At 42.6% G+C, this 7,487-nt stretch overlaps 1 protein-coding gene across 1 annotated transcript in view; it reads right to left on the bottom strand.

Moving 5' to 3' along the window:
• The window catches only part of LOC107297775 (fibronectin type III and SPRY domain-containing protein 1), a gene marked incomplete at its 5' end in the record, with an annotated part of 7,886 nt that extends 1,819 nt beyond the window's left edge, over nt 1-6,067 (bottom strand). Inside the window, 4 exons of the mRNA XM_015827136.1 lie at nt 598-686; nt 3,720-3,971; nt 5,555-5,634; nt 5,908-6,067. Of these exons, the coding sequence (XP_015682622.1) occupies nt 598-686; nt 3,720-3,971; nt 5,555-5,634; nt 5,908-6,067 (581 nt within the window). The remainder of the gene's footprint in view (nt 1-597; nt 687-3,719; nt 3,972-5,554; nt 5,635-5,907) is intronic.
• Between the last annotated feature and the right edge of the window lie 1,420 nt (nt 6,068-7,487).

Raw genomic sequence — 7,487 nt, 5'->3', positions numbered from 1 at the left:
TCAAGGTTCCCTCCCACATCCAAGGTTCTATAATTCTACGCTTCTAATTTCTTGCCTAGCTAAATAATTATTTTGCTCATAATCCAAGGCTAGCGTAGCACACTTCTAAATTTAGATATGGACGAAGAAAAAAAAAAGGAACGACTTCTAATCCTTTGAGTATAAATGTACATCATCAATAAATACAAATTAGCCACCCAGAGTTGCTTTGCAGAACGAGGCGGCTGGCATATTAATTAATTTAATAAATTAATAAATAGGGCGGGGGTATTTGATTCTGTCACTTCATCCAGTTTAATTTACTTCCTTGATCCAATCTATTAATTTATCTCCTTTAAGCAGTTCAACAGGTCTCAGCTTTTCCAGTTCTCCTGCAAAATCCCATCATAAGGACTAGAACCTTGTGTTGTTGTTTTTTTTTTTAAGAAAAGGAAGACAGAACTTCAAAGATCTTCACCAGATGTTACAACCCAAAAGTTTCTTCTTAAGATAAGATAAGAGATAAGGTAACCTTTATTGTCATTTTATTTTACCGTGGGCACAACGGCACACATCAAAAATGAAATTTAGTTGCCCCTTACCGTTTCCAAAACTTACCATAAAGGCCGGGAGAACCGGTTGGGTAAATTTGGCTCGAAATGTGTGTAGCAACTGCTTAGTTTTTGCGTTGTAGAACGAGAGGAATCCTGCAAAGAGGGAAAAGGAAAAAAAAAGGGGGGGTCTTGAGGGTTGAGGGAACGGGGAAAATGTGGACAAGAAGAAGTAGAAAGGGGGCCAAAAATTTATCTATCCCAGTTTGACAGGGGAAAAATTGGAGAAGACACCCCCCCACACACACAAAAAAAACCCCAGTTATGCCTCCATTGTACAGGGAGTCCTCGAATTACGACCACAGGAGAATTTCCGTTGCTAAGCAAGGCGGTTGTGGAGGGAGTCACACCTGGTTTCGCAATTTTTTTTTGCCACAGTTGTTAATCACCGCAGTTGTTAAGCGAATCATAAGCAAGGTGGTTGTTAAACAGGTCAGGCTTGATTTTATGACCTTTTTTTGGCAGGGTTGTTAAATTAATCACCGCCGTCGCTAAGTGAATCCTATGATCATTAAACGAATCCAGCTTCCCTCACTGACTTTGCATGTCGGAAGCCGGCTAGAAGGTTGCAAATGGGGATCATTTGACCCCTGGGGACATTTGAACCGTAATAAAGACATATTGGTTAAAAAGCACCACATTTTGATCGTATGCTGCGACAGTCGTAAGTGTGAGGACTCGCCGTAAGTTTTCAATGCTGTTGTAACTTCAGAAGGAATGATGGTAAGTTGAAGGACGACCTAGGAATAGCAACAGCCCACAAACCCACAGCCACACTCCGCCAGGAATTATCCAGAACCAAAGACAAGATCCAGAAGGACGAAAAGAAACAATGCAATCTACACAATCAGCTGTAACCATTGCAACCAATTTTACGTGGGACAAACATCACGTCAATTAAAAACCAGACTCTGCGAACAACGGCCACGATCCCAAATCCTTAATCTCTACCCAGACCGACACCAAACAGCAACAGTTCAATTGGAGCAACGTAACAACAACAACAACAACAACAAAAGATCAACTCCTAATAGACAAAATGGTTTTGGAAAACGGCAAGAAAAGGAAGACCAACCTAAATGTGGCATGGATTGACTACAAAAAGGCATTTGACTCTCTGCCACATGACTGGATAATCAGGTACCTAGAAATAACAGGAGTCAGTAGAAACATCAGAAAATTTGTGCAAAGATTGATGGCACAATGGAAGACACAGTTGCAGGTCAATGGTGAGAGACTGGGAGAGGTTAACATCAAGAGAGGAATATTTCAAGGAGATTCATTATCACCATTACTATTTGTTATTGCACTGTTTCCTCTGCCAATAATACTGAATAACTCAGGACATGGCTATCAAACATCAAAAACATCTGCCAGACTATCCCACCTCCTTTACATGGATGATCTGAAGCTGTATGGAAAAACATCATCTGAAATAGAATCGCTGCTCAAGCTGTATGGAAAAACATCATCTGAAATAGAATCGCTGTCCGTATATATAGTCAAGATATTGCAATGGAGTTTGGCTTGGACAAGTGTGCCACACTTACTATCAAACAAGGAAAAATAATGAAAGGAATCAAGATGCTCCACGAAAATAACATTAAGAGTCTGGATGAGGAAGATTACTACAAATACTTGGGTATCCTTCAAGCTGACAACATCAAGCACACTGAAGTCAAGAAAAAGATTAGAGGTGAATACATCAAGAGAGTGAAGAAGATCTTAAAGTCCAAACTCAATGGAGGAAATACCATAAAGGCAATCAACACCTGGGCAATTCCAGTCATTCGATACACAGCTGGAATAGTGGACTGGACTCAAGCAGAACTAAAAGCAATGGATAGGAAGACCAGAAAAATAATGACAATGAATCATGACCTTCATCCACGCAGTGACATTGACAGACTTTATCTACCAAGGCAAATAGGTGGGCGTGGAATGCTGCAAGTACATCAGATTGTTGAAGAAGAAAAAATGGCTTTGGAAGAATATCTGAAGGACAGTGATGAAGATGCACTGAAATTAGTATATCAGGCAGGCTTACTGACTACTGGAGAGACCAAACTGGCCTACAAGAAAAACCAAATGAAGAACAGAATAGAGGCATGGGAAGACAAAGCACTACATGGCCAGTACATTAAAAAAAATAGCTGGGAAAGCAGATAATAACAAGACCTGGCAATGGCTAAGAGCAGGAAAGTTGAAGAAAGAGACCGAGGGACTAATTCTGGCTGCACAAGACCAAGCCTTAAGGACAAATGCATATAAAGTCAAAATTGAGAAGACAGCAACAGACAGTAAGTGCCGCCTATGCAAAGAAGCTGAAGAAACAGTGGACCATCTGGTAAGCTGCTGCAAGAAGATCGCACAGACTGACTACAAGCAGCGGCATGACAAAGTAGCAACAATGGTGCATTGGAAGATCTGCAAGAAATATCATCTGCCTGTAAGCAAGAACTGGTGGGATCATAAAATAGAGAAAGTCATAGAAAATGATAAAGTTAAACTGCTCTGGGACTTCAGAATTCAAACAGACAAGCACCTGCAACATAACACCCCGGACTTAACAATTGTCGATAAGAAAGACAAAAAAAGTCTGGATAGTGGACGTGGCAGTGCCTGGAGACAGCAGAATAGATGAGAAAGAACTGGAGAAGATAACAAAATGCAAAGACCTACAAATAGAAATAGAAAGACTGCAAGCAAGGGTGGTACCAATAGTCATAGGCGCCTTGGGTGCAATCCCAAAACAACTGGAGCACCACTTGAACACCATTGGCATTGACAAATTCGCCATTAGTCAATTGCAAAAGGCGGCCTTACTAGGAACCGCTTCCATCCTGCGACGATATCTGTAATAACATCAAACATCCACATCTGCCTATCCCAGATCCTGGGTAAGGACCCGATAGGTAGACAAAAATGCCAAATCCAGTCTGAACATCTGGCTGACTGTGCGATGATTAATAATAATAATAATAATAATAATAATAATAATAATAATAATAATAATTACCGTATTATTATTATTATTATTATTATTATTATTATTATTATTATTATTATTATTATTATTATTATTATTATTATTATTTATTTGCCTCCCGTCTCGCCATAAGAATTTACCTTCGTGAAAATTGCAATACACGCCTAGGATATCCGGAACTGGGATGTCCAAGATTTTGGCCTTGTTGTTGTGCTTGGCTGTGAAGCTGACCTGCAGCCAGTTGTTGAGATGAAGGCACCAGGAAGAAGAGGTTTTGCCCAGCTGGTCAAACTTGCCCAGACTCCGATAAGCCACGCCCACCGCAAAGGCCTTGCTGTCCCGGTCGTAGCGTACCTCCCAGTAGTGGTCACCACTGTCAATCAAGGTGTCTCCTACGAGAGGAAAAGTTATGGAGCCCTTGGATTGGCTAATAAATCTGTTCACTTGCTTTGCATTGGCTAAGATCAATGTGTTTCTCAAGCTCAGCGACTTTTAAGGTGTATGGACTTCAACTCCCAGAATTCCCCAGCCAGCCATGCTGGCTGGGGAATTCTGGGAATTGAAGTCCCTACACCTTAAAGTCGCTGAGCTTGTGAAACTAGCTAAAATAAACCTAAATCTGAGTTTAATGTAGTCTTTCTCAATCTTGGCCACTTTAAGATGTCTAGACTTCAACTCCCAGAATTCATCAGCCACATGCTTCAAGCATGCCACCTGGGGAATTGTGGGTACTGAAATCCACACAGCTTTTAAATTTGTTGAGGTTGAGAAATATTGCTCTAGTGTTATCCCAACAACAACAATAAGAAATAGAATTGATTGACTCCATTCAGTTTTAAATTTAGGATTTGCATTTCTTGTTTTAATGTTTTATATGCCATAATCTCATTTCACGTCTTTAAGCTGCCTCGAGTCACATTGAGCCAGATGGCTGGCATACAAGTCTGATTCAAGTAAAACAAAAGAAAACAAAATAAAAAATAGTAAAAAAGAAAAGAAAAAGTAAAGTAAAATAAAGCAACAGAAAAAATAAAGCAAAATAAAACACAGTAAAGTAAAATTAAAAAAAGGAAAGAAAACAAAAGGAAACAGTAAAGTTAAAAAAAGAAATTGAAATAAAATAAAAAATAAAATAATAAATAAAGTAAAATAAAGTAAAATAAAATAGTAAAGTAATAATAAAATAAAACAAAATAAAATAAAATAAAAATAAACCCAAATCCCAATACAAGATAATTGCAGCGGGTGCATTTCTTAGCCAGAATTATTTTTGTGACTACTTAGAAGTAACAATAGAACAGAATAGAATAGAATAGTTATTGAGAATAAAATAGAATGGAATACAATAGAACAGAACAGAATAGATGGGAACCTGCAACAGAAGTATTTCTTTAGAATAGAATAGAATAGAACAGAATAGAATAGAATAGAATACTTTTTACCCCTAATAAAAATCAAGACACAAGGAGAAAAAAACACCAATGCAATCCTAACAAGCTAACAGAGATTGTTGGCCAGGATGGAGCTAAAACAGTCACTCCTTCCTGGAGCTTTTACAAATAATAGTTATTAAACCAGGAATCGCATGTCAATTCCCATCAGCTGCAAATTTTGTTCTTGGCCCCACCCACCTCTCTGGTCTCAGTAGCTCCGCCTCCTTCAGAAGCTCCTCCCTCACAGCCCTCATCTCTGCTGGAATTCTGGGAGTTGAAGTCCACGCTTTTAAAAAAAAAAAAATATCAAGAAACTGGCTAAAATAAACCCAAATCTGGCAGTTCTGCATTTAATTTAATTCAGCGTTTCTCAACCTTGGCAGCTTTAAGATGCAAGGACTTCAACTCCCAGAATGCTCAGCCAGCATTTGTGGACTTCGACTCCCGGAACGTTCAGTCGCAAGACACACACACACACACACACACACACACAAACACACACACACACACACGATGACCCAGGACAGTGACGAAATTCTTACCTAACACTGTATAGGATTCGGCAGTGAATCGGTCTCGCCCTCCGCGGCCCGTCGGCATCCTTTTCGGAGACTGGACACACCTGTGGACAAGAAGATCCAGAGGGCGGGGCTGCTGAGACCCACCATTCAAAAGTGGGGGGGGCAATGGGGGGGGCTGGGAATTGGACCCCATTTAGAGCCCTGCCCCCCCCCTTCCCCGTTTCACACTGTGACAACGCTGAGTTGGAGAAACCAAGGAGTCACAACAGTGAAGCATCTTTTTTATATGTCTTGGTCCATGTCTGCATGAATCTGATTACAAATTTAATGCAGCCGTTCCTCAACGTACCAGCCAAGCCGAGCAAAGCAATTACCTGGCCGGAGAGTTAACGGGGGAGGCAGTTCGGCCCTTCCCGTCCTTTTCCCGTGCTTTCATGTCCTGCACCTTCCCCCCCATGGCGTCCCATTCCACACTGAGGTCTTCCACCTTGAGATTGAGGTGGCTGGTGCTGCCATCCAGGCGGTACATGAAGGCTGGGAAGAGAAGAAAGAAGTTTGGGTGTTTGTTTCTAAGTTCCTTCCTTCCTTCCTCCTCTCCCCCCCCATTCCTAATTTCTCCTCTCCCTCCCTCCCTCCCTCCTTCCTTCCCTCCCTTTTACCTTCCTACTTCTTTCCTTTCCTTTCCTCTTCCCTCCCCTCCTGCTAATTTCTCCTCTGATTTCCTTCCTTTTCTTTCTTTCTTCCTTCTTTCTTTCTTTCCTTCCTTTTCTTTCTTTCTTCCTTCCTTCCTTCCTTCCTCTCTCCCTCCCACTGTTCCTTTCCTTTCTCCCTTCTCTCCCCTCCCACTCCTAATTTCTCCTCACATTTCCTTCCTTCCTTCCTTCCTTCCTTCCTTCCTTCCTTCCTTCCTTCCTTCCTTCCTTCCCTTTCTTTCTTTCTTTCTTTCTTTCTTTCTTTCTTTCTTTCTTTCTTTCTTCCTTCCTTCCTTCCTTCCTTCCTTCTGGGAGTTGAAGTCCACAAGTCTTAAAGCGGCCACGTTTGAAGAGCCCTGTTCTAGACCAGGGCTTTTCAACCTTTTCACCCATTGTACCACTTTTAGGGTATGGCTATATCTGAGTACCACTAGTCGCCTAGCAAGGTGTCAAAAACTTGATGACCCCCCCCCCCAAAAAAAGGAAAAAAGTGATAAAATACAGGTAGTCCTCGACTTACAACAGTTCGCTTAGTGGCTGTTCGAAGGTACAATGGCACTGAAAAAAGTGCCCCCCCCCCAAGCCACAGCCGAGCAAGACACCTGCCTGCCCACCCGGTGGCGCTCTTCCTCCTGTCCGAGGTTTTCATTGTTGTGAGCATTTCTGTTGAGGATTGGCAGCGGGGGTGGGGTGGGGGGTGTTTGATTTTTATTCCCCCCCCCCCCCGTCTGCTGGGTGGTTGCAGCAGGTTTTGGTCACTTCACATGACCCCGGGACTCTGTGACCGTCATAAATATGAGTCAGTTGCCAAGCATCTAATGTAAATCACAAGACCCTGGAGAGGCTGCAACATTCCAGCTGATCGGCACTTCTTTTGGGCTCAGCAGAAGCGCCAGGATCAGTGCTGCTTTCCAGCTGGAGCCTGGCGCTGATCCTGGCGCTTCCACTGAGCCCTGACAGTCCCGAAGAAGTGCCGATCAGCTGGAAAGCGGCACTGATCCTGGCGCTTCCGCTGAGCCCTGACAGCCCTGCAGCTCCAGCCATCTCTCGCTCAGGCTTGTGGGGTGCTGCCACCGGTTCAGCTCATTCCCCTCCCACGCTACTTTTCTAGGATGGTCGCGTACCACCTGCCAGGTGACAATGTACCACAGGTGGTACCCATACCACTGGTTGAAAAGCCCTGTTCTAGACCATCTAGCTAGCCCTGTCCCCGTTCTCCTTGTCTCAAGTTCAACCCAGGCCATTTGCGGAGACTTTGATCA

The sequence above is a fragment of the Protobothrops mucrosquamatus genome, unplaced genomic scaffold (assembly GCF_001527695.2).
Source record: "Protobothrops mucrosquamatus isolate PMUCROS unplaced genomic scaffold, P.Mucros_1.0 scaffold3523, whole genome shotgun sequence".
In the NCBI taxonomy this organism is placed as follows: domain Eukaryota; kingdom Metazoa; phylum Chordata; class Lepidosauria; order Squamata; family Viperidae; genus Protobothrops; species Protobothrops mucrosquamatus.
This window is presented reverse-complemented; position numbering and strand designations above follow the sequence as displayed.